This window comes from Hypomesus transpacificus, chromosome 19, assembly GCF_021917145.1.
Source record: "Hypomesus transpacificus isolate Combined female chromosome 19, fHypTra1, whole genome shotgun sequence".
Classification (NCBI taxonomy): domain Eukaryota; kingdom Metazoa; phylum Chordata; class Actinopteri; order Osmeriformes; family Osmeridae; genus Hypomesus; species Hypomesus transpacificus.
In genome coordinates, this window is record NC_061078.1 from 7,303,757 (window position 1) to 7,328,593 (window position 24,837).

The 24,837-nt window shown below is 45.6% G+C and overlaps 2 protein-coding genes across 6 annotated transcripts; one reads left to right on the forward strand and one right to left on the reverse strand.

The window, feature by feature from the left end:
- The first annotated feature begins 800 nt into the window (after positions 1–800).
- LOC124482194 (E3 ubiquitin-protein ligase RNF166) lies at positions 801–6,926 on the forward strand. 5 transcript variants are annotated; one of them, XM_047042615.1, is made up of 6 exons: positions 801–1,193; positions 3,025–3,181; positions 3,265–3,377; positions 3,694–3,808; positions 4,065–4,172; positions 4,259–6,926. In XM_047042615.1, exons 1-6 carry the CDS (start codon positions 1,024–1,026, stop codon positions 4,322–4,324), a joined length of 729 nt encoding a protein of 242 aa, XP_046898571.1. In that variant the 5' UTR covers positions 801–1,023; the 3' UTR covers positions 4,325–6,926. The 5 variants fall into 5 exon arrangements, with proteins under 5 accessions (XP_046898571.1, XP_046898570.1, XP_046898569.1 ...); XM_047042614.1 differs by having other exon boundaries at positions 805–1,193; positions 4,062–4,172; XM_047042613.1 differs by having other exon boundaries at positions 805–1,193; positions 4,065–6,926.
- A 1,555-nt stretch (positions 6,927–8,481) lies between these two features.
- Positions 8,482–13,202, reverse strand: ccnd1 (cyclin D1). The gene is made up of 5 exons (XM_047042500.1): positions 12,733–13,202; positions 11,153–11,368; positions 10,520–10,679; positions 10,250–10,398; positions 8,482–10,050 (listed from the first exon to the last, which is right to left on the reverse strand). Exons 1-5 carry the CDS (start codon positions 12,955–12,957, stop codon positions 9,895–9,897), a joined length of 906 nt encoding a protein of 301 aa, XP_046898456.1. The 5' UTR covers positions 12,958–13,202; the 3' UTR covers positions 8,482–9,894.
- Between the last annotated feature and the right edge of the window lie 11,635 nt (positions 13,203–24,837).

Sequence of the window (24,837 nt, forward strand, 5' to 3'; positions counted from 1 at the left end):
AAATATACAGAGGGAGGTAGAGAGAGAGAGAGAGAGCGAGAGAGAGGGAGAGAGAGAGAGAAGGAGAGAGAGAGAAACTAGAGGGTAAAGAAGGAGACAAAAGCACAGTGAGGGTATTCAATTAGCAGACCCTGACTCTAGCTGCTGTCAGGGCAGGTTAGTTGGGTGAGTTGACACATCCAGAGGCTGTGTTAGGGGCAGCTACAGGCCAGCCCTGGGAGGGTCCAGTATGGCTTCATGGCCGCACTAGGGACGGACAATCATTGTAAATTCGAATAATGAATTTGCTTTAAATAACTAAGCAACTCATTCCAGTAAGAAACAACAAAAATAAAGGAATGGTTATACTGTATTTCAATACGTTAAGATCAAAGAGTTGGCCTACACCTTGCTTCCACTAACCCCACCCCACACTCCCGTCTGAGTTGTGTATAGATAACAATTGTTTATACTGGGTGATACTGGGTGCTCCTGACTCCGCCGTGTTGTAAGCTACCACGGATTTCAAAACGAGTGTACCACATCTCAACGCCGAATTGCATTGGTGACTGGGAGTGTAGTTCTAACCAAAAGAGCGCTCCGTTGAAGGTATCACACGAAGGCTACTATGGGACTTCAGTATCCAGAACGTGAAGCGTCTTTAAAGGGTTTTTGTTGTAGCTGGGACGCTCGTTCGCAAGTATCAGACCGGTAAGGCACTGCGCAAAATCACAAATCTTAGTAGCATGTGTACCTTCTGAACCGTTACCGTTTGAAGGTTTACGTCGTTTTCACATCTAGTAATCTACACAGCATTTTACCCTAGCTAGTTGTCGTCAACGAACAGTCTATCTTCTAATGTTTACTTGTTTCCAGCTCCGGCGTGTCCTCAAGTGAAACGTAGTCTTTGTCATTAGACATGTTTATACGGATAATCATTCGTTAATTAGAGCACCATCTATGTTGTAATTTGCGGCATCTGTTCCCAAGGAAAAGGAATATCTGTTGTCGAGAGTGAATAGCGAACTGAGCTTATTGTTCGTGATGGCGATGTTCCGCAGTTTTGTGTCTGCTACCCAGCTCCGACAGCATCAGCAAGCGAGCGGGGCATCCTCCGCCACGGCTCCAGGGGAGAGCGTCGAGAGCCAGTTCTCCTGCCCCATCTGTCTGGAGGTCTACCACAAACCCGTCAGCATTGCCAGCTGTGCTCACACGTGAGGACTTAGTAATACAACTAATACAAGAAGCAAAGTGCGTTTATTGATGGTCTGTTTAGTGTCCATTAATCTTAATCAAGAGGATGTTGGACAAAACATTCTTAACACAGTCTAGATGGCCGAAAATAGCCAGTCGCTTCTTTGGCCTTTCGTCCACAAAGCAAATGTTACTGTCCACCCAAACCCTGTACCGGTCAGACGCTTGGCACATCCAAACAGTTAATGGATAACTGTCTTTGAACACTGTGTGTGTGTGTGTGTGTCTGCGTGTGTGTGCTCGTGTGTGTATGTGTGCGTGCGTGTGTGTGTGGAGGGAGGGGGGGGGGGGGGTCGTGTGTGTGTACGTCTGTTTAGTGGGAGCAAGGGAGCGGGGGCCATGTTGTGAGCATGAAGGGGGTTCTCAGTAGAAGCTGTCTGGGCCAGTGAGAAGGACCAGAAAACACATCATGTCAGATAAGGAAGTAGCCATGCAACACAATGCAACACTGCCCTGTTACTTCGAAAACAGAAATGGGGGATGTGTGTGTGTGATCTTGATAGTTCTTCATCGTAACGTTTTTTTGCTGCTTTTCACTAGAATCATCAATTGGTATGAATTATGTATGATGTGTACAATAACTTCCCTCCCTCTAAGATGGGCTAGCACAGTTTTCCCATGCAACAACAACAAACCAATGTAAACTAAATACACACAATATATACGTCTCTCTGTGTTAGTGTGCATGTAGGCCTTGTCTCTCTCTCTCTCTCTCTCTCTCACTCTCTCTCACTCTCTCTTCGACACTTTCTGTCCTTTTTATAAAATGAATGTTTGATGAGGGAGTGACAAAGAGGCTTAAAATGGCAGTTCCACATGTGTGTGGGACAGTGAATCACTTTTATCGTCTCATCTCATCTTCCTGTTCCTGACATCTCCTCTGAGGCTCACAGCTGGTGAGGCTTAACCAGGCTCAGCAAGGATGGTTTGGTCAGGTGTGGGTTAGGCTAGGCAGGGCCGAGTTAGGCTAGTCCGGGCTGGGCTAGGTTGATCTAGTCTGGGCTGATCTGAATATGCGCTATGCTGAGTCTGTCTCTGCACCACAGTTTATCACTGCTGACTGCCCCCCCCCCTCCCCCATTTCCCAGTATGTTCATTGAGACAGAACTTAGCTCCAGTCAGCCTGTCAGTCCAGGAACAACCTTAACCTGTGTATCTATTAACGTACACACCTCTATTTATAAGTCATGCAGACAGACAGACAAGCACATTGTCTGAGAGGAGTGTATGTATTAGGAATAGACTAACTAGAATGCAGTACTGTATCACAGGGTGTGGAAGCACAGGGTACAGTGGAGTATCCAGGTGCAGTACTGTGTAGCATTATGGGGTGTGCGGAGATAAGCGTGGTACAGATGGTGATAAGAAGTTGGCCCTCAGGGCTCTGAGGACCAGCTGAACCTGCATTCATATGCTCTCACTACCCCCTCCATCTATCTGTCTACCACACTCCTCTCTCTATCCTTCTTGCTCTCTCACTTACACCCACTTTCCCACTCTCCTCTCTCATCTTTCCTCCCCTTTGCTCTTGCTTCTATACCTAACAATAAAAGGAACAGAGTGTGGAGTGCATTCCAAGATTGTGGACTTCAGTATTGTTGCTTTAGAGGTGCTACAGTAGGGTACCCAGGCTCGGTGTGTTCTCCATGTATAATTACCGTGGTGTTCACAGTGGTCTTCTACTGAAGACACACCGGAGAATATCTCAGTATTTATTCATGATGCTGAACATCCTCTGCGATGAGAGAGATGAATACTCTAGAGCGGGCTGACCTCCCGTCTGCTCTCCAGGTTCTGTGGGGAGTGTCTGCAGCCCTGTCTGCAGGTGACCTCTCCTCTCTGCCCCCTGTGCCGGATGCCCTTTGATCCTAAGAAGGTGGACAAGTCCTCCAGTGTGGAGAAGCAGCTGTCCTCCTACAAGGCACCCTGTAGAGGCTGCAGCAAGAAGGTGTATACTGACACACACGCAGACACACACAGACACACACTAACAAACTGAACTAACACCCTTCTCTCCCCCCCGCCCCCCAGGTGGCTTTAGTTAAAATGAGGTCCCACATCACCTCGTGTACGAAGGTACAGGAGCAAATGGCCAACTGCCCTAAGTTTGTACCAGTGGTTCCCACAACACAGCCCATTCCCAGGTAAGCACACTGTGTGTGCATATTTGTACTGCTTTGTAAATGAGAGTTTATTGAGAGAGGTCATTGGACAGGAGGAGTATCTTTGATATATATGGACTGCAGAGATATAAGAATACAGCAAACGTACAACTTCGGAGGATGGTTGTGATAAGTGAGCGTGATAAATTGGTTCGGATAAATCAAGGACAAATCTTGTCAACTCTGTGTGTTTGTATGTGCCTGTAGGTGTACGTTCGGAAGTGTATTATAGCTATGAGTCAAAAGTTCTAAATAATCCTGAGTAGCTGATAGTAAACTGTTGCTGTTGTTGTTGCAGTAATATTCCAAACCGCTCAACCTTTGTGTGTCCTTACTGTGGTGCCTGCCACCTGGACCAGCAGGAACTGGTCAAACATTGCATGGACAATCACCGCAACGACCCCAACAAAGTGGTATATATGTGTGTGTGTGTGCGCGATTGTGTGGATGTGTAGTACTACTAGTTTATAAATATCGTTTTTAAATGTAAAGGTTTAGTATTCCTGCTTTTGTGTGCATGTATATCTGTGTGTGTGTGGTGTGTCTGTGTGTGTGTGTGTGTGTGGTGTGTGTGTGTGTGTGTCTGTCTGTGTGTGGTGTGTGTGGATGTGGTGTGGATGTCTGTGTGGATGTGGTGTGGATGTCCATGTGTGTGTGTGTGGTTAGCAGGTGTGTCCTGTGTGTTCAGCCATGCCCTGGGGAGACCCCAGCTACAAGAGCTCCAACTTCCTGCAACACCTTCTCCACAGACACAAGTTCTGCTACGACACCTTTGTGGTAAGGAGGGGAGATGAAGAGATGGAGGAAGGGAGGGAAGGACAATTGTGTTTTGCTGTGTCTATTTGTGAGTGTGTGTATTGCAGGACTACAGTATTGACGAGGAAGCTGCTCTCCAGGCCGCGCTGGCTCTCTCCCTGGCAGAAAACTGAGTCCACCACACACACCATGTTGCCACACCTATCTCTGCCACGCCAATCTCTGTCACGCCCCTCAGTGCCCCTGTCCCCATCAGATGTGTCCCACTCTGTGGTCAGAGAGAAAGCGACAGAGAAAGTGAGAAAGAGTGGTGTATGAGAAGATTCTGCCAACAGGGTTAGAATCTTCAACATCAGCAACAATCCTCATTGTTGTCGTTTCTATGGAAATATCTCAGCATCAAGACCACAGGACTGGCGTTGGGGTTCTGTCAAGACTCAACAAGCGATGGTGTCCCGCATTTGAGGAGAGTGGCATCTGTCAGTGTTCCAGAGACTGCTGTGCGTTTGTCTTTGTTTGTGTTTGGCCTCTACGCGCAGGTTGTGATTGGCTGAGTTCTGCTGCCTGCTTTAGGCATGACCAGAAGATCACTGATCTATCCATCATTCATGTAAACATTGTCACAACCCAAACTACTGCCACCGCCTCAAAACAAAACCAACAAGCTACAACCTTTTTTATTCTAGATTTCTTGTGAATTCTAATCAGCATTTTCTACATAAATGATCTGTAGTTCTTGGTTTATAAGTACAGGGACAAACATCTAGGAATCAGTTTCTGCTTCTATCTACCTTTTACCTTGTTACCTTGCTGCACTGATATTTTTATGATTCATCACTACCAGATAAAACTAAAAGAAGATATATCTTTTTTGGAAGAAAACAATGTTCAAATGGTGCACTATTAACAAGAAAGTAAAACACATGTCTGTGGGGACTTTTACCTTCTTTTTACATCTTACCATTTGTACTGTTGTTGCGCAGCGTTCTGGCTCTGCAAGGGAGAGGGAGAGCAAGCATGAACTCTGCACTGGTGTGGCGTAGTACACATACTCAGTCACTTGAGGGAGCCACATCCATAGGAGTGGGCCTTCACCACCAACCAAGCTCCAGAAATAAGGTTCTCTGCTGCTGTGCAGACAGGGCTAAATGGCTGACTGAGGACTGACATTAGTGTGTGTCCGTGTAAAGAGAAGTGGGTATTCCTTGTACACCCTCAATTACACTACTGTGTAGATCTTACTCTTTCTGACCCCCCTCACCACATGACAGAAAATAACTGTGAGAGAGATGGCACAGTGGTCTGATCAGGTCAGAATAACGATGTCTTAATCAAAGGATGCATGTTTTCATAAAGGCCTTTGAACTAAGATGAAACTGTTAGTCTTTCTGACTGGCTTCATGTAGACGTTCTAGTTCCTGACAGAAACTGAGCTCATCAAATACAGCAGGGACGAAGGGAGGGACTAAGAGAGAGGGAGGGAAACAGGGAGTTGTACATGATTGAGGATGTGAGACTTTGCCATGTCTCTGGTATGGAATGTGCATTGTTGTGCTCTTTTAATTTTGTTGCAATATCTTTCCTACACAAAGAATGCATTGAAATGGCACTTTATGAATTCATTCAAAAATATATTTGAGCAGAAATGTTATTCTAGTTATTTTAGGTGTGACTGGAGAAACTGAATGAGTGGAGAATGCGTGAGCACCCTGTGTGTCCCTGTGGAGGAACCAGTGAGTGTTTCTGTAAAGTCACAGTATGCTGTCAGCCATTGTCAATAAGGCAGTCAGTCAGTCGGTTCTGTTGTACAGAGCAGATGTGAAAGCAGGACAGAATGGGCCTCTTGATGATTGTTACACTGAGATGGTCTGAACACTCAGTCCACGAGCACTCAGGACCTGATCCATCTAACCCAGGTCTGCCTGGACCCCAGTGTTCGGAGGAATGCAGATGGAGCGGGTGACAAGCTGCAGACACGGAAGAGGCTTGTGAAGCATGTCCCTCCTGGGACCCGGTAGATGGGTCAGACATCTTACTTTTTTTAGTTGATTTACACAAAAGGGTAGTCGTTGATAAGGACTCTTCTAAGTGTATGTACGGTATTGTCTGGTCCACATCTATAGCTGTAGCATATATTTCAATTTATAAGACTTTTGATATTACATTCTCTATTTAATTTGTTCCTGTTATGTTATATGGAGCATGCTTACCTTCCCTTACCTCCTTATAAATTGATATGTTTCAACCCTTTGTATTGTTGCTCCCATGGATTGCCCATAACAACCATGATAGATTGTATCTTACTTATGGTGTCCCAGGTCTAGGGCCTGGACCTAGCCTGGTTCTAGCTTGGCTTGAGCGTCAGGAACACCTGAACCTCGCCCTAGGCCCTGGTACTTGCCTGTTGAACAGGACGCCGTTTTGGCCAGAGAGGAAGTGACTCTGGGTGCCATTTTGTTTTCCTGACACTGCAGCAGATGAGTCAGATTTGCTTGGTTGTTCTGGTGCTCGGCCTTGGTCTGGTCCTAGTTCTAGTCCTAGACTTGTTACTAGGGAGCTGTCCAGGGCAGGCTAGATCATGCAAAAAAACGATGTAGTATTTGTTACGTGTGATTTCTTTGTTCTTTACCTAGTAATAATGGGCATAGTAAAAGCAGTATGAGTCATGATGCGAGCCATGTGGCGTCTTCAGTTGTTCCACTGTTTCAACTTTAATAAGATATTATACTTAACTATGTATTTGTGGCAGTTTTTTTTCTCTCTGAATAAACAAACACAGACCCCATCTTATCTGCCTGTGTGTATTTTTTCCAGGACTCCTTCTGCCTGTGTCTGCCTGTGTCTGTCTTACAGGACTCCTTCTGCCTGTGTCTGCCTGTGTCTGTCTTACAGGACTCCTTCTGCCTGTGTCTTCCTGTGTCTGTCTTACAGGACTGCTTTATCCTGGAGGACCTGAGGAGGAGCTTGGAACCTTCGCTGTCTCTGTCTACCGTTCTTCTTCTCTCCGTGTCCTCGTTTTTTTTCAGAGGAGACTGGCGCTGTGGTGTGTGTTTCAGAGGAGACTGACGCTGTGGTGTGTGTTTCAGAGGAGACTGACGCTGTGGTGTGTGTCTGTGGAGACTGACGCTGTGGTGTGTGTCAGTGGAGACTGACGCTGTGGTGTGTGTCTGTGGAGACTGACGCTGTGGTGTGTGTGTGTCAGTGGAGACTGTGTTCTCCTAGACCTCAGAGGGACGCGGCTCCATGTGAAATACCCAGAGTTCCTTCACACGGTCCTCAGCTGAAGGCTTCAGAACGCTGCCCTCTGCCCTCCAAACCCTGGCTACCACGTCCTAGGTCTGGTGGCTAGTATGGTCATGGTCAGGATCAATATATTAATGTAAACATGTATATTACTCCTGCAGTTATCCACCATTATAAGAATGTTTCGTGTAGCCGGTAATTGGGTTGGTGAGGACACTTAAAAATTGTTGATTCATATTCATGAACACTTGTTTTTTAATCTGTTATATTAAGCTCTGAAGGATGAAAGTTTGGACAAGAAAACTTTGGATAAAAAGTGTGCACGGAATGAATAAAATGTATTGTAAATGTAAAATAGCTGACTAGACAGATATTCATCTATTAGTCATTTATTGTGCAGTTGACACAGAAACACTGACACAGACCGTACAGAAGAGAGTGTGTGTGTGCGTGTGTGTGTAATTTGTAGAACATCTATGGCTTGATAAAACAGCATGGTTTATATACAACAGATCAATGCATTCAGACTTTTAACTGGAACAAAGATTTATAAATATAGAAGATGGAGCCTGCTCGGGTCTCCAGGGAACCATGTCTCTTTACTGAGACAGCTTAACACTCTATGGAGCCAGACACAGCAGCGCACACACTGCTCTGCTCCACCCCCTCCCCAGCTCAGCGCTAGACCCAGACCGGGAACCACCAGTAAACGTCCACCTATAGCAGTCTCCTCACACCCATCTGAACCATCCAAGTCCAATACAATAAGATCTACAATTGAAAACAGACTAAATTAAGACATACATCTTGACTGTAAGATGAGGTATTGTGGATCAGAACCTTGGTCTATTGTTTCATATTTCTTCTTTGTCTTTTTTTTTTTTTTTTTTGGAATAGCACAGAAATCATGTGTAAAAACAAATCATCTTAAATCTACATAAAAACAAGTATGTCAATAACATAATTTTCTATGAGAAAATGTAAATCTATTTCATGGTAGTACATTGACATTTTATATGTAAAAACAAAACAAAAAATATATAGCAGCAAAACAATAGGAGAAAAAGCTTTTTTTTTTTCTTTCTTGTTTTTCATAAAAGGTTTGACACGATGCCGTGGATTGGTCCTTAGCAGCTTGGTAAGGAGTGTCTCTCCCTCTGTTCTGTCTTGTCTTCTCTTCTGCTCACCTCTCTACTTGAACAATAAGACCTCAGCATCTAACCCTCCAGCCCAGTTTGGTGGCTTTGAGGGTCCCTCCCCTTTTCTCCTCCCTCCCCTTTTCTCCTCCCTCCCCTTTTCTCCTCCCTCCCTTCTCCTCCCTCCCTTCTCTCTCCCCTCTCCCACTTGTCCTGCTCTTAGGCCCACTTCAAACAAAACCGCAGCCCAAGTCTTCAGGTTTGTGCAAAATCATCTCCAAAGCACCCCCCCACCCACCCACCCATCCCCCGACCAAACCCAGCACCCTTTCCGTTAAAAAATACACCATGTCCTCCCCATGACATTTTTGCTAATGTTTTAAAATGTTACAATGTTTTCATTTTTTCATGAGTCAGCAAATCTGAACAAAAGTGCTTTCATCAAATGAAATGGCATTAGCAAGGATATAACTCTAGATAATTATACCAAAACAAAAACAAAATAAACAAAATTCAAACTACAGACTGTAAATTGGTCAGCAAGGTTAGATGACAGCTTTTGTCAAGGGGTCTTCCTTAAAACCTCAGCCCTAGCAGTGAGCCCGTGTAGGAAATAGAACCAAGCAGTACACTGACTGAGCACATACTGGAGAGATAGGAAGCCATTTTGACAGAGACCAACTACAATCTCAGAAATGTTAACGAAACCTAAATTATGAAGACACTACACACATAAGGAAGCAAGGATACACAAATGCCCAGGTTGTAATCTTTACCACACTAAGCCAAGATAAGAAAGTAACAAACATAAAAGGCTTTTTCTGTTTATCATTATTCCAAACAAAGGTAAACAACATCAATAACAATGCCAGACTAGCCAGACCTTTCTGGATGTAGGCAGGTCTAATCTGAGTATTTCAAAATCCTAGTTTAATATTGGAGGGTTACAAAGTTTCAATCTGTGGCTTGGCTGAAGCAATAGAGCTTCTGAAAGAAGTTTATGTGTGTTTGTTTTGGATGCCCTCAGCCGGGGAGTGGCGGGGCAGTAGAAAGGGAGAGGGCCGGGACTGGCCCTTTAGACACTACTGAGGTGTTCCATCCTGCTTGCTGCCATGTCAAGGCATGGGTAAACAAGAGGAGGTGGGCCCCCACAGCGGGCGGGGGGCAGGGCTAACCAGAAGGTCACATGACCCGCTCCTTCTTCTCTGGTGTCCTCCCTTCCTATAAATCATCCTGGCTGAGACAGAACCTCATAGGTGTGTCCACAGATGAGAAGGGGACCAACCAGCCAATCACATGCTGATGTCAGTCATTCAAGGCCAATCAGATATTGCTGTCTGTCAGAAACGACAGTGAAACGACAATCAGATGTTGATGTCCCTGACATCTGTGGGTGTGCTGGAGAGGTCCACGTCCTCCTCAACCCTCTTTGTTTCCGTGGAGACAGTGTGTTGCTGTGCCTGTCTCAGACTGGACTCCAGGAGAGACTCAATCTGTTCTACACAAGACCTCAGACAATCCTAAAAGGAGAGGAGATCAACAGTTAGTTATCAGCAACCTACACACATCTACTTCGAAGAACTTAAGTCAACTGTCTTTGAGGGTTAAACCTGCTCCATCATTCTAACACAAATGAATAAGCCCCTACTGTTAGACTAAAGACACATTCAGACTAAACTAAAATGGCCGCCATAGCCAAGGAGAATTGGTGACACCTACCGGGTCGCTCCTGATGATCTGGGACAGGAAGCAGGTGAGGTTCTGGGAGGAGAGGGTGTTGTCGTGGTGCTTCAGAAGCAGACCCTGGACCGCAGCTACTACGCTGCCTGCCGCCACCATGGATGGAGGGACGGCAATGAACTTCACATCTGGAGGGGAGAGGAAGGGAGGAGGAGATGGTTGTGGTGAGTGGCAGGACCATGGAGGATTGAGATAAGGAAATTAGAATGGATGGATGGACGTCTGAATGGATGCTGCCTGGATCCGTACCAGTTGCACAGAGAGCAATGAAGGTGTGTGCGTGTTTCCTCAGGGTGTGCCTGACGTTCAGGTGGATAGGCAGCTTAGACAGGAAGTGCTCTATGAAGTCATGAGGTGTCACAGAGGCCAGGTCCCACTTCAGCTTGTTCAGGACCAACACCTCCATATGCTGTAACAAGAAACGTACAAATGTGATAAGAGAGAAGGTCTAAATGAGGAATTAAAAGACACTTAATTATGCTTACCTACATTTAAAATTGTAAATGGTTTCAGTCAATTATTTAACAGCACAAGGTACAAGAAATCACAGAGACTATTGGTCTGAGTCAGTTCTTATGTTGTCCGTTAGAGGGCAATGTTGCCATACTTTCTGCATTGTTACCCACAAGAACTAGTTCTGAGGCCCACCGGCTAGGGCCTACCATTTGAAGACTTATCTCATGAGAGTTACATTCTGAAGAGAGGCCTGCTGTTTCGAATCAATTGATAGAAGGCCATTTTAGGGCTCTTAATTTATTTTAAAGGGCCATTTATTAGGCCTAGAGTTTCTTTCCCACATCATATATAGAAAACGCATAGGCTATTGGTTAGTTGGACATGTTATGTAATATTCCAAAGTGGAAGACATGCTGCATGGCTTACCTTCAGATCATCCGGTCCTATGGAGTTATCTGTGTAGATGCATAGTTTCTCTGCTGTCAGAGGAACTGTCTCCCTCATCTTGGACGCCAGAAACATACAAGTTGCACCCAGCAGCTGTAATCTGGTTTTCCTTGTGTCCTCTACTGATAGAAACCTGTCCAGATAGTTCATAGCCAGGGGGAATACCTCCTCCTCGCATTTCTGCTCCTCACAGACCTGAAAAAGCAAAACGGCCATAAGAACCATGCATCCAAATTTAAGGAATCAGACCCTTACATAGTCGATAATCTGTTGCTGACTAACTTTATACCTTAAAGTGTGAACGAAATGCCTCTTGCCAATTATAAACTATTTGTGCCAACCCCAAAAACTGAAAAGGTGCGTTATAGCCTATAGCCTATGCCTAATTCTTTAAATGGTTCTTATGCTATATGCTACCTTCACTACAAGCCGCCTAATGCAAACTTATTCATAAATATGCAGGTCGTATTGTTCTCAATTATTCTCCAATGTTTTGCCGTCATATTAAATAGTCGTTAAGTCGTTTTCAGTCAATTCAGTCAAAGACACAAAGGTGGCGTTAATACGAGTTTGCAGTTCAATTTATAGTTCGCCATCTTTTCAAAAAAGAATTAAAAATACTTTAAAATTATCCCCGTTGATAAAGTTGCTATGTAAATGATTGTTAAGTCATGCTTTATCAATCTCCGTCCAAATATGTCGAATTGTCAAACAGGAAACACCAAAACAATTTAGTTATTGAGAAACAGTTATTTTCCACATGCACTTCTCGACATGGACCTCCTGTTCGGTCTCACAACTTCGGAAATTAATAGAAAATGTATATTAACCGGGAATGCCAACACTAAATATATGTAAATGTAGATATATCGATTAAGTACCAAATCCGACTATTGAAATTACGTTCTTGATGCCATAATTACCATAAGCTATTTGTGGGGAGACCTTCACAAAGTGATGTAGCCTATATTAAGACTCAAAGACCAAGCTAAACAAGAGGGGCTTGCACTCACATCTGCATTAAATTAAGAAATATTAGCCAGCCATCGTAAAGATACACTTTTCAGTATTCTGATCGATAAACTGTCATTCTTCTGATTATTGTGGATTTTTTATAATATTAAAAACATTCCCAAGCGACAACAAAGATGGCGCGTAATACGGGCACGAGTCAGACTGCATACGTGTACATTGATATTAATTCGGAATATCTGTAGTCAAGTCAGCACATTTGCCTACTTTTTATACAATGATAGCAAATGGACAATTAAGTTGCATCTGCCTTATTATGCACGCAGATAGGCAACAAGATACCGCAGAATTCAGCTACTGCTCTGTCACATAGGCCGAGGGACGCGGAGGGCACGTTAGTCACAACTTTATGGGGCCTAAGAGGAAGAACCACACATAGACACCAAACTTAAACCAAACTATAGCCTCCTATAACCTACCGAAATTATCGATTGAGTAGCCTACACGGCCGTCTATGGACATTGATCAATAATGCTTTAAGAACTAACTGGCTGTGCAGAGCCATGCAGCTTGTAAACCATACACACCTCTAACATCCACGTCGCGACTATTTTTCTCATCTTGGGGACGATTTCTTTTTGAACACACTTAAAGTAGTTTGGAGAAGGAAGGTAGATCTCCTCCGCTTTTAGCATAGTCTTTAAAACTTTGTCGTTGAGTAAGTTGACATCTTGGTATGCCCTTCTGATCGCGTCGGCTTCACAGCAAAGCAGCTGGTGTTCCATATCTTTAGTTAGTTTAGTCGGGTTCATTGCCTTCACTGCAGGAAGAAGTGTAAAAAAGTGTTTAGAAAAGGTGCTGCTGCTCGTGGAACTGTTGCGCGCGGATGCTGCTCTTCCGTCAGTGTACGTAAGCCCTCTGAGAGCTCGAGCGCAGATCCCTGCCAGACTAGGCTGCGTTTCACAGGGACCTTGCGATGACGTTACTTGTTGTTAAGGAGGGGGGTTGAGGGGGAAGGGAAGGGGGAGATCAAAGCCAGCAGCGAGTCTGTGAGGGAGCGCACTGGGAAGGAGAGTCTATTGCGAGTAGAACCCCCCTCCCTCTGCTTCCTAGTCCTTCCCCCGGCCGCTGGTTCGCTGCTATGGGCATGGAGTTGGGAGGGCCCAGGGTCCGGGGTGGTGGATGGCCGAAAGGGAGGAGGTGAGGGGGACGCTGGGGGTGGAAGGGGGGAGATTTTTAGGGGGATGGGGGCTATGGACACCCCAAAACTGGCCCTGTCTGGTAGGCTGTAGAACATTCTAAGCTGCTATTTTGAACCATAGGGGGCACTATGAGGGCTTCGTCTTCACACTCTCCTCACCATTCCCTGTTGGTGGTCAATGACTAATTCAATGCATTGTGCACTTTCAGTGATAATGGAAAATTACAAAAATGATTAATCTTATTCTATGTAAATATCCTTGCCTATATATACATTTGAAATAATCACTTAAAGAGTAAGAGTGATGCAGGTTAAAACAAAAGACAGTTTCAGGCTTTGGTTTAGTAACAATAGATTGGTTTCATTTTACTGCCATGCTTGCTGAGTCTGATGCAACAGCAGGAATACTCAACTCAAGTCAACCATCTGCAGTATGAGAAACGTGTCTAATAAAGTTAGGAAAGTTCTGGGGAAAGACCCCACACACTTCTATTTTTTGTGCTGTCATTCTCTCTCTCTCTTTCTCTCTTTCCCTCTCTTTCTCTCTTTATGTATTTCTCGCGCTCTTTCACACACACAGACACACACACGCACATGCACACACACACACACACACACAGGCGGGAGGAGACACAAATTAGTGTTAAACCAATGGAAGGAATTGCTGTTACCAGGCAGAAGTGAGGCGGCTGTGTAGGGGAGTTTAGGGAAGTTTGCTTTTGTAAAACTGCACATAACCAAGAGAAAGAGTTGTTATGCATGTAACTTAATACAACTTGATGTAACTTCATACAACTTAAGTTAGCAGAACAACTTTATGTAACTCTTTATAGGTTGATAAAACTTGTACTAAGAAATTAAATGTATCCTTCTGTTTTTCTTATTCATTGTTTTAGTTTGAGATAGACTACTGTAATATCACATACTAGCAAGTATAGCTGTAAACACAATGCTTCTTGGTGCAGTATTCTGGCACTCAATCTAAAAGTTTGTACTAAAAGCTCAGACACATCTCATAATCTTGAATAGAACTGCATCTAACATAGACTTATATTTGTATATTTGTGTGTGGTATATGTGCTTCTTTAATTTAGCTACATTGTAATCAGGTACGATTTTCCTTTCATTCCCACACATTCTGGTCTTGTTTCAATATGAATTGCAGCTTTCCACATTCCTAGGATTCTTCTCAGCTACCGACTACCGTAAAACCCAGAAAACTGTCTTTTGGTTGGGTCCACTGCTACAGCTAGAATGGAGGATCTCTTGTTACAAGACCAAGGCCTAAACCTAGTATAATGTCATTAGCTTGATCCTAGGACTATTTTTTATCACTCCCACAGCAGTCAGGGAGATTTCTTGATTATCAATAAGTTACAATGGTTCGCCCGTAGATCTCTATCAACATAATTTTGATAAACATTGACCAGAGAAGAATGTTCAGAGCTTTCCGATTTAGAGCTTAAACTCATCTTATGCAATCTGTTCCTTCCACCTCTGTCTGTTCCTTCCACCTCTGTCTGTTCCTTCCACCTCTGTCTGTTCCTTCCACCGCTGGGTTAATACAAGTGCTCGGTTAAACACTTGGAACATGTCAATAACTCTCTAATTGATTTTTTTTAATCAAAGGTGGCAGTTTACTTAGAGTAAAGTGTGAAACATTTATCACACACCTATCAAAACATCTCCTTCTACCCCATTTGCAAACCTGGTGCTAGTGCTAAACATACTATAAAATGGCAAACTTAATGAGTGTGCTATTTTAACTGCTCTAAGAGTTTCCTTTGGATCTATTCTGTCATTTGTATTCCTACATCAGAGGGTGATGAAAGTCTGAAGGCTCCATGTCTGAATGCAGGCCTCCCAGAAGGCTGTCCCAGCAGAACACACACCTCTACTGTGGAACAAAGACAAACCGAGCATGTGACTTTTGGACTGGCCCTCTACTTCCTTTGTTACGGTACCTAGAACAGGAAGGGAGCAGAGTCTGGGTGGTTCTTAAGGAGACAGTGCACCCTTTTAAAGTTTTCCTACTGCAGCCATGGCACACCACATGGCATTCACTCAAAGATGTAATCTGGTACACAACACAAAATACTTAAACAGTGTATTTAACAATTGCTCTCTCGTTCTTCCTGTCTCTCTCTTTCTCTCACATCCACATACATTAGTCTTAGCTTCAGCCAAATACATTATTGACTAGTGAGTGTGTGTGAGCATGTGTGTGTGAGCGTGTGTATCTGTGTGCCCCGATGACCTATGTTAATTCATACCCACTAGCTCCATGCTTTGTTCATGTGGAAGCCTGCTCCACAGCTCTCCCCAGAACCAGGGGACAGGGGGCCTGTGTGTACTGGCATTGCCTCCTTTCTGGGGGCCACATGGTACTGAGACTCCGGGGTCAAATTGGGCAAGGGCCACACTTGCAAATAGGAATGTGTGTATGTATGTGTGTGCATCTATGCATGGATCAAGAGATTGTTCCCGTAACATGGTTTTCTGAAACGTGATAAATGAACTGCCTTTTTCCTTCTCTACAAGTTTGTTGTAGTCTTTTTAAAGCCGTAATGCCACTGTGGGGTCGGTTATCAGACAAACAGTCTGGGAGGACCTCTGTTCTCTTGACCCACCCTACAGCTCCACCCTCTCTCCTCTTAACTTGAGAACAGATGATGATTAGAGGACAGAGAAGGTTTCTCTGTGAAAGGAGCTTCATTCTCTTCTCTGGTCAGCTCCACAATGAGCACTGAGAAGATGGATAGAGCTATTGTCCTGCTCAGTGAACTGTACAGGGAGCAGGGAGCAAGCTGGGGTCCTCTATGTGTGTGTGTGTGTGTCCTGCACCATGCTTGACCTGACACTTGTGGCCCCAGTGGGTGGGGGTGATGGTGTGTGTGCGTGCGTGCGTGTGTGACATGGTCAGGGTGGGAGGAGCTTGAACAGGCTCAAGGGCAGCTATCGCAGGAGAGACCCCGGGATTGAGGCAGAGTCTTGGAGAAGATGGCAGAGAGGAAACCCCTGGTTGAATGAAACTTGGAACTCTCAATACAGACACCTCTCCATAGTTTCATGGTCAACACTGAAAGGAGCGTAAAAATACACCAACATACACTGTAGAACCATCTGGATTGAAAAGAAGGACAGAAAGAGAGAGATAGCAGAGAGAGAAAGTGGGCAGAGGGAGGAGTGGAAAGGTAAGTCGGAAAATAAAGAAAGAGCAGACTGTAAGGAAAGAGAGAGAGAGAGCGAGGGGGATTAGGAATGAAGGGGTCAATAAAGACAGTAATAAAGGGATAAAGCATGTTCCTCCAGGAGTGCTATTGGATGTTTCTGTGTCTTCATTTGCATGTGTTTGCATGGGGCTTTCAAGGCTCCACCATTTCCTGATAGATAAGTCCTCTACAGGTTTACCTAACTGTCAAAGAGCCAGGAGCATGGAAAAGTACTGGAACATGGCCCAACCAGAGACAAGTCCCAATGTGTGTTCTGTTTACCAATAGGCTTTAAATATGACTCATCAGTTCTGAGCCCTCATCCACAGGCCCTGCTGTCCTTGGGGGCAGAGTCACATGGCCTATATCTTCCTTTCTGCAGGTAAAGGTCAGAGGTCACAAACTCCAGCCCCATTCAAATGTTCATTTTTTTCCGTTCTTTCATTCATTCATTCATTCATTAACTACCAGTGCTTTAAGGTTCTATGGTGGAGAGTTGTGGGGGAACGACAGCCATTTCAGGGCTCCTCAAAAAACTGAAAGGGCTGCATATCTGTTCCTTTGTTGTCTTTGTGTGGGGGCCATCAGAACCCTGCAGACACCACCCCTACAAAAGGGAGGCTGGGGGGCTACCACCCTGTGGAATTTACATACACAGAGACAGCAGACTGAGGCCTCTGGGAAGAGTCTGGTCCATTTGGACAGGGACCTTGGGTGTGCAGGGAACAAGTCACCATGCATCCAGTCACACCCCCACCACGGGACAAAATCATCAGAGGAACGCCTTGTGATAGGCCCACATAACACTGTCTCCCTGGCAGTGCTCTGATTGGTTGTCTGCAGTGAACGATGCCGAAAGAGAGATGTATGCATGGATTAACATAGCAGCAACACCACTGTGTTTCTCACTGGTCTCTCACGCCTCCATTCCTGCCTGTTTCCTGTTCTCAGGTATCTACAGCAGAGTCAGCCCCAGGCCTCAACCCTGACTCCTGACCTCTGACCCGCACAACCAGTAGCAGCCTATGTACTCCCCCCCCCCCCACACACACACCTCTATAAAGCTAACTCTAACTCAGTCCTCCTATTTTAAAGCTGTTTCACATTGTATGTTTCAACCTCAGCACACCATGGTCTTTGTTCCTCCTCTCCCCCCGCTCTTCATTCTTCTCCCTCCTTCCCTCCCTCCCCTTCCTCCTCACACCCCTCCACATGTGCCATCTAACACACACCAATGACATCAACATGAATCATTTTCAGGAAAATAGAGAAAAAAAGAAAACCTTGATTTCCTAAGTGTGCGCTCGGAGGCCCCCTGTCTCCGTGGAAACGGGTCTGTTGTTATTTTTGGCTGTCACAATTAATCTTATGATATCCTGGAGGTCTGAGTTGTGTGGGGTACAGCCAGACATGCCCCCGCAGTCATTTAATAAGCATGGTGGGGGGTTTGGGGAACCCTTTTCTTTGACTTACTTCTCACCCGTTCTCCTTATTTCTCTCCTCTCTCCTTATCCTTTTCCCCTCCTTGTCTCTCAATTTCTCATTGTTTTCCCTTTCCACCTTTCCTTCTCTCCATAACCTCTCTCTTTATATCTCCACTGGTTTCACATCCTACACTTTCCACACAAAACTCACTGTCTTGGTGTGGACTTGGCAGGTAGAACAGTAAGTTATGTGTGTGTACATGTCTGTGTACATGTGTGTCCACTTAAGGCACAGCTCACATTTTGGGTGGTCCCAGTGCCCTATCAAAAGGCCTGTCCAGTGAGGCCTAAACTTTCTGTCTCACTGCTGAGTTTGCTGTCGCCACAGTAACCTTGCTGGACACATAGGTTACCACGGACACCTGCCACTCTCCCTTCTACTGATGCTTGTGTGTATGTGTGTTTAAGTTTTGCCAATGAACAGACACTACGTTCAGATGACAGTAAGGGGAATGCTGAGAGTCTGGGATTTGGGCCCTTGTCAGATTAACTGTCCTCTGCAGGGTTGGATGGAGCACCTCCAGGAGGATAACTCTGCAGGGTTGGACAGAGCACCTCCAGGAGGATAACTCTGCAGGGTTGGACGGAGCACCTCCAGGAGGATAACTCTGCAGGGTTGGACAGAGCACCTCCAGGAGGATAACTCTGCAGGGTTGGACAGAGCACCTCCAGGAGGATAACTCTGCAGGGTTGGACGGAGCACCTCCAGGGGGATAACTCTGCAGGGTTGGACGGAACACCTCCAGGAGGATAACTCTGCAGGGTTGGAGGTTCCTGGTATTGCCTTCACTGCTGTTAATAAAGATAGCGTGTTGCATAGTGTAGCTTCTGTAAGTATTGATCTGTGGCATCAGTTACCATACTGACCTGAAAATCTGAGATCCCCTTATTGATCTTATAATCAGCACATGTTCCCCATTCCCTCTGTCTGTCCACACGATAATCTGGATAATTGGTTTAATTCATTGCACTCATTGATTGTCATATTATGGATAACCCGGCCCCTCTTGGATCACCTCAGGGTAGTCTAACCGTGGGGCAAACCAGGGGAAGCGACAGAGCGGGAGGTTTTTGGAAGGTTGCTCGGGTTTGAGATTGAGGCGCTTGCGGGATTGAGCCTTCCTCTGTGTCCTGTCTGAGCTGCCATATTATCATCCTGTTGTCAAAATTTTTTACGGTAAATCCAGTATGTACACTCCTGCCCTCTTCCCCGCCCACCCCTCCCCTCTAGATACAGACTGACCCTCGACCTACCTTATCATCAGTGTGGCTGGCAGCCCTCCTCCCTCCAGGAAAAATAAACACCGGCTTTCTCTGGGGCGGATGAAAGGCTATTACAAGGATGCATGCCATGCTTCACATGGGTGGTGTGTGTGTGTATGTGTGCGGTATTTATCTATGTGTTTGTTTGTATGTGTGTGGTGTTTGTGTATACATGTGAAGTATAATTGTATGTGTGCATGTAGTGTTTTGCCTGGGTGTATGTTTACGTATTCACTGCATGTGCATGTGTGTGTGCACAGGGCAGTCGCTGTGGCGTATGAGCGTGTGTCTGGGGGGTTTGAAGTCTCTCCATGCTCCATATTTTTCTAGTTAGATTATAAAGGCTGCCTGATGAGATAGCATTCACTGAGACCACCCCACCACAGGAAGAGGAGGAGAGGGACAGGGAGGAAGAGGGAAAGAAGTAAAGGACAGAGAGAAGAGGAACAGAGAGGAAGAAGAGGAGGGGAAAGGTTGTGAAGGAGTTTGAGGAGGACATCCTTGGGTTTGAAGCAAAAAAGAAAAGATAAGCTTTTCTCTGAGTCCTCCATCCCTCTCGTTCTCTCTCCCTCCCTCTTTCTCCTGCTCCTCTCCTCTTCCAGTGTGTACTTCCTGTCACCACATGAAGAGAACCGAAAATGCAGAAAGCATGTTGCTCCATCCTCCATCCCACTGAGTCAGGCCAACACCAATAATGCCACACTCTCTGAGAGACTGATGAGAGAGAGAGGTACACACACACACATACACACATACACACACACACCGTTTTTGAGAACGGATTGAATGAAAAGTAAACTTTAGAATAGAATGTCGTTTCAGTTGATTACAATAACATAGCGCTCACACAGTACTCTTTCCCCTCCCCTTCCTCACTCCTTTTCCTCCCTCCCTCAGCCACGCTCCATTCCCCTCTTCATCTATCCCTCCCTCTCATCCCTCGCTCCCAAACTCCTTTATGGTTTGTTTCTGTTTCTGGGAGTCGTTCAGCTAGACATCCCAGAATGCCTGTGGCCAACCAACTTCCTCCCAGGGCGCCCCTAACTCACTTCTGATTGGTCCTGACGCCTTTCATCTCAGCCCAGACCGTATGTGTGTGTACGTATTTATGTGTGCGTGTGTGTGTGTCTTGGTTCTATTGCCAGTTTGGAGGCTAGCCTGTGTCTCTCTATAGAATACAGCACACTCACAGAGACCTGGCAGCCATACTGGCACTAACATCACACACATGCTCTCTCTCTCACTCTCTCTCTCTTCTTTCCCTCCCTTCCTGTGTCTTGCCCCCCCCCCCCCCCCCCCCCCCCCCACAGCCTGATATTAGTTGTCACACTTGAGCAACAACAAGCTTTTCACTCGCAAGCAAGAATATGTTAATCACTTTGACTTCCTGTCACATGGGAATACTGTTTCCTGCTTGGAGACTCATCTGTAACATCCAGCATAGCATGGAGGACATTCCTTTCCTCTATTCTCCTCCCCTCTTTTCTCCTCTCTTCTCCATTCCTCTCCTCTTCTCTCTCCTCCAGTGTTCCCCCCTTCCCACCAGTTGTCATCTAAATCCCCTCTCATACAGATGATCTACATTTACATTACATTTAGCAGACGCACTTATCAGGAGCGACTTACAGTAAGTACAGGGTCATTCCCCCGAGGCAAGTAGGGTGAAGTGCCTTGCCCAAGGACACAACATCATGTGGCGTGGCGGGGAATCGATCTGGCAACCTTCTGATTACTAGCCCGACTCCTTCACCGCTCAGCCATCTGACTCCCTGTAACTATCTGATAATCTGAATGTACTTTTCCATGCATGGAGACTCCTCCCCAAGTCTAGCAGTATAGAACAACGGGCTGACCTGACATATGTTGGCCATTAATGAGGACCAGGGGTCAGGGTTCAGAGCCTGGGAGGGCGGAGGGAGTTTGGGGCGTGGCCCAATCCCCTGGACAGACGTGTCGGCTGGGCCTGGAGGCCCTGCCAGTCTGATGTCCATCTCCTCATCCACTCACTAATAGGATCAGAGCCTGAGCTGCTGAAGCAGCAGGTGAAGCTCAACACGTGCAGTCTCAGCCCATCTGGCCTGCACGGGCCAGAACCAGTCCTCCTGGAAACACGCTTCATGTGGGTGTGTGTGTCTGCGTATTGATGATATTGTAATCTGTCAGGGATAATCCCTGGTTAAGTTTCCACTGTTTGCTCTTGACTTTCCAGGTGACACATCTAGCTGGATTATCCCTCTGAGCTCCGGCAGCCTAACAGGCCAGGGATGGAAGGGTGGAGGGATGGAGAGATGGAAGGGTGGAGGGATGGAGAGATTAGAGATGGAAGGGTGGAGGGATGGAGAGATTAGAGATGGAAGGGTGGAGGGATGGAGAGATGGAGAATTGAGAGATGGAAGGGTGGAGGGACAAGTGGAGCATTGGAGGGATGGATGGATGATAGGGTGTAAAAATGAGGAGGGATGCGGAAGATTTCATGTCAAGATCTGGTCTTTCTCTGTTCTTTCTCCTGTCGGGATACAGCCGTGATGGCCTCTCTTGTATCTCTGGTCTGTCTCTTGTCTTTCTCTGCCCCCCCTCTGGTCTTCCCCGGGTCATTGTCATGAGTTTCTCTGCGCGGGTCTCTCTCTGCAGGGCGAATGACCTCTGACTCCAGTCTCATTGTGTCAGAACTCTGTGTTGTTACTCCCAGAGCTTCTCAGCCACCAAAAACCTTTAACACATTGTTTCCCACTAGAAGACAATGAAAGAGATGAAGGACAAGAATCTCTCTTTCGCTCTCTTTCCATCTCTCTCTCTCTCTCTCTCTCTCTCTCTCTCTCTCTCTCTCTCTCTCACTCTTGTCTTTTTCTCTCTGTCCTTCTCCCCCATCCTGTCTGAAGCACGCAGACTTCCTCATCTCAAACTGCTTTTGTCAAAAAACTCTAACGAGGATAGAGGAGGAAGGAGGATGCAGATCCAGAGTTAGATGAGAAGAGACAAGGGAGAGCACTGGACTGTGTTAATGAGAGAGAGACAAAGAGAACGACCTAGAAGAAGAGAGCTGTCTGCAGGGTGTTTCACATGCAAGACGACATGAACACAACACAACAGCGTACTAGTTATTCTGGCATCTTTGTCATTTCAGTTTTCGGTTGATTTAGGCACAGTTCTATTAGCCTGGCTGCCAGCCCAACTTCTCCCCGCCCTAAAGAAAATTTGGTCGGGAAGTTGGGTCTGGAGGGTCTCGTATTGGGGACCAACTACAGAAAACCAGAATCTGGGCGAACCAATGAAATTGCCAGGGCGGGCTTTATACGATGATGGACAGATGATCAACAGTAACGTAATCACCCACGTCACAAAACAGCGCTTAAGTTGAATTCGTTTTGAACAAACATGGCTACCGCTGGAGATATGGGATGTTATGATTCTGCTATCGAGTCTGTTTTAGAAGACATCGACAGCGCATTAATTTTGAAAGAGAAACAGAGAGACGCAATCAAGGCATTTGTCGATGGAAAATATGTTTTTGCCATCCTTCCTACGGGATTCGGTAAAAGTGTAATTTATCAGCTGGCCCTGATGGTCGCGAAGAAGATGGGACACAATGAAAACCTAGTGGCCATTGTGGTTTCTCCTTTTCTTTTGTGGAGTTGTAATCCTAAACGGAGAACTTGTTCGTATGTGCATTGCCCTTTATTGTTTCGCTCAAAAAGGTTGACCGTGTGAACAAGTACTCCCCTTACCCTTAAATTAATTTTACAACACCGGCAACAATCGTTTGTATTCATTCTTCAAGCATACTTCAAGTCTACTTGTAGTTTAGTTCTGTTGACAACAACTATGCGGTGCTTAACATACGTCACATACTCTGTTGCTCTGATTGGTTGTAGATCTATCCAATTGAGCAAAGAGGCATTTGTTTTCCAGGCTCGTTTGAAACACGCCCTGTAGTCAAAGCCCAACGGAGAGTTCTCAGACTCATATTCTGACTAGAATTATGAGTATGACAACGTCAGGCTACAGTTCTATGGTCATCTGTGAAGCCTTCTGTGACATTTTTGTAAAAAGAGCAGTACATGTAAAAATGGAATTGGTCTGATCTTTCCATTCATGTCTGATAGCTCTGTACAGTCCTGGAGAGCATCTGATATCACCTGACCTTCAGGGAGCCTATCAAGGACAATGACAGGAAGAGAACAGGAATAAGTTCTAGCTCCCCTGTGTTAGTTAGCTTTAAAAGGTTTATACCACTGGTTGTATACATGTGTGTATGTGTCTGTGTGCGAATAAGAGAGTGTCTAGCTCATCCTTGATAGATTGGAACTTGTCATTCTTTTTTAGGGACATAATCTGACTGATCTGATTATAACCACACCATACAATGTTCTTGGTAGAGTTGGACAATTCTTTTCATATTTCACAAATAGACATTCGATCCAAACACTGACACAGGTTTCCCATTTGCTTAATCTTTCAGACAATCAATCTTCCAGACAAAAGAGTGGACAGATCGACAGATAGATTATAGATAGTTAACCCTAGAACAACAATTACATTCAGGCAGACACTATATTAGGCCATCATAGATTTTTTTAATTAGTCATATCAGTGCTTGTTAGAGGTCATTAGAGGCAGCCGGAACATGAGGACACAGGCTGGACATAATCCATATCATTAGATTGACTCCCCCCCCACTTTACACACACACACGCACACACACAGACACCCATGCATTGGGACACAGATGCTGGACACATTGATTATCACACGTCTATCAATTAGCCTGCTCCCCCCTGTGGATTTAATCAGCATGTTTCAAGGTGATGGGAAGCACAGTCATACACACAGTGGGTGTGTGTGTGTGTGAGAGAGAGAGAGAAGTTTTGCGTGTGTGTGTGTGTGTGGGAGAGAGAGGTTTTGTGTTTGTGTGTTTATTTGTTTGTCAGAGGTCATCCAGAGTCTAACCTCTGTCTGGCATACTATGTCAGAGTTATTGTTTAGACATAATATTGTGACCTGACATGGATGGGACCTACATGAATTGACAGGGATCAATGTAATCCAATCAGATGCAGCTTGTAGCCGTCAGTCACACATAGAGCAGGATCAGCAGCTAATCTGAGACTTCAATATGCAGCGGCACTGCCCAGCCCAGATTTTAGACGTCTAACCTGGATTAGACCCCACAGGGTGGAGGGATGAAGGGATGGAGGGATGACAGAGAGGGCTAATTGTGGTCCAGGCTCTCAAAACATGGTGAGATGTCCAGATGGACTGACAAGGTGTCAGTAAAACCAGTTTGGGCTGAAAGGAGGGGTGGAGAGAGGGGATATCGAGGGATGGAGAGACACAGGGAGAGATTAAGGGAGATGCAGAGGGGAAATGTGGAGGGAAAGATGGATGAAGAGACAGAGGGAGTTATAGAGGGAAAACTGGAGGGAGAGATAAACTGAGAGATGGGTGAAATGGAGGGAAAGATGAATGGCGGGATGGATGGCGAGTCTGAGGTAGGGCGAGATGGAGGGCTGGAGAGAGAGATGGAAGGAAAGA

What these genes read in the sequence shown, in the direction of transcription:
- ccnd1 (XM_047042500.1), bottom strand. Translation starts at nt 12,957, where the DNA reads ATGAACCCGACTAAACTAACTAAAGATATGGAACACCAGCTGCTTTGC. An exon ending in TCGCGACGTGGATGTTAGAG is followed by an intron (nt 11,369 to 12,732) that starts GTGTGTATGGTT and finishes TTGCTTTTTCAG; the next exon opens with GTCTGTGAGGAGCAGAAATG. An exon ending in CATTGCTCTCTGTGCAACTG is followed by an intron (nt 10,399 to 10,519) that starts GTACGGATCCAG and finishes TCTCCCCTCCAG; the next exon opens with ATGTGAAGTTCATTGCCGTC.
- LOC124482194 (XM_047042612.1), top strand. Translation starts at nt 1,024, where the DNA reads ATGGCGATGTTCCGCAGTTTTGTGTCTGCTACCCAGCTCCGACAGCAT. An exon ending in ATTGCCAGCTGTGCTCACAC is followed by an intron (nt 1,194 to 3,024) that starts GTGAGGACTTAG and finishes TCTGCTCTCCAG; the next exon opens with GTTCTGTGGGGAGTGTCTGC. An exon ending in ACAACACAGCCCATTCCCAG is followed by an intron (nt 3,378 to 3,693) that starts GTAAGCACACTG and finishes TTGTTGTTGCAG; the next exon opens with TAATATTCCAAACCGCTCAA.